A 372-nucleotide genomic window follows, 5' to 3' on the forward strand; every position below is an offset into this window, starting at 1 on the left:
AAAGATTAAAAGAATAATTAAAACTAATATAAATCTAGAAAGTAGAGCACTTTAACCAAATAAATAAAATAAGGAATTCAAAAATAGCGGATAATTTTGAGCATCAAACTCACCATGTAATGCATCCCCCTTTTCCTCATCATCAAATTCTGAGGGAACATCCTTGATGGTGTGAAGAACGACTCTTCCTCCACGAACGTTCTAAGAAATTTATTCAAAATCATATAAGTAAATGCATCTTAAATGCAAGAGAACCTTATTAGAAATGTCTTAATTTATTTTCCGATGAGGAGTATTTATTCTTTGATTTCTTATTTGTATGCGTTATTTTTAATGTAATATCTATCCACTATTTTTTTTGTCTTTTTGTCT

At 28.5% G+C, this 372-nt stretch overlaps 1 protein-coding gene across 1 annotated transcript in view; it reads right to left on the bottom strand.

Annotated features, from left to right (window-relative positions):
* The window catches only part of LOC107637989 (ferritin, chloroplastic-like), a 4676-nt gene that overhangs the window by 1026 nt on the left and 3278 nt on the right, over nucleotides 1-372 (bottom strand). Inside the window, exon 4 of the mRNA XM_016341198.1 lies at nucleotides 114-201. Coding sequence (XP_016196684.1) covers nucleotides 114-201 — 88 coding nt within the window. The remainder of the gene's footprint in view (nucleotides 1-113; nucleotides 202-372) is intronic.

This window comes from Arachis ipaensis, chromosome B04 (assembly GCF_000816755.2).
Source record: "Arachis ipaensis cultivar K30076 chromosome B04, Araip1.1, whole genome shotgun sequence".
Lineage (NCBI taxonomy): Eukaryota > Viridiplantae > Streptophyta > Magnoliopsida > Fabales > Fabaceae > Arachis > Arachis ipaensis.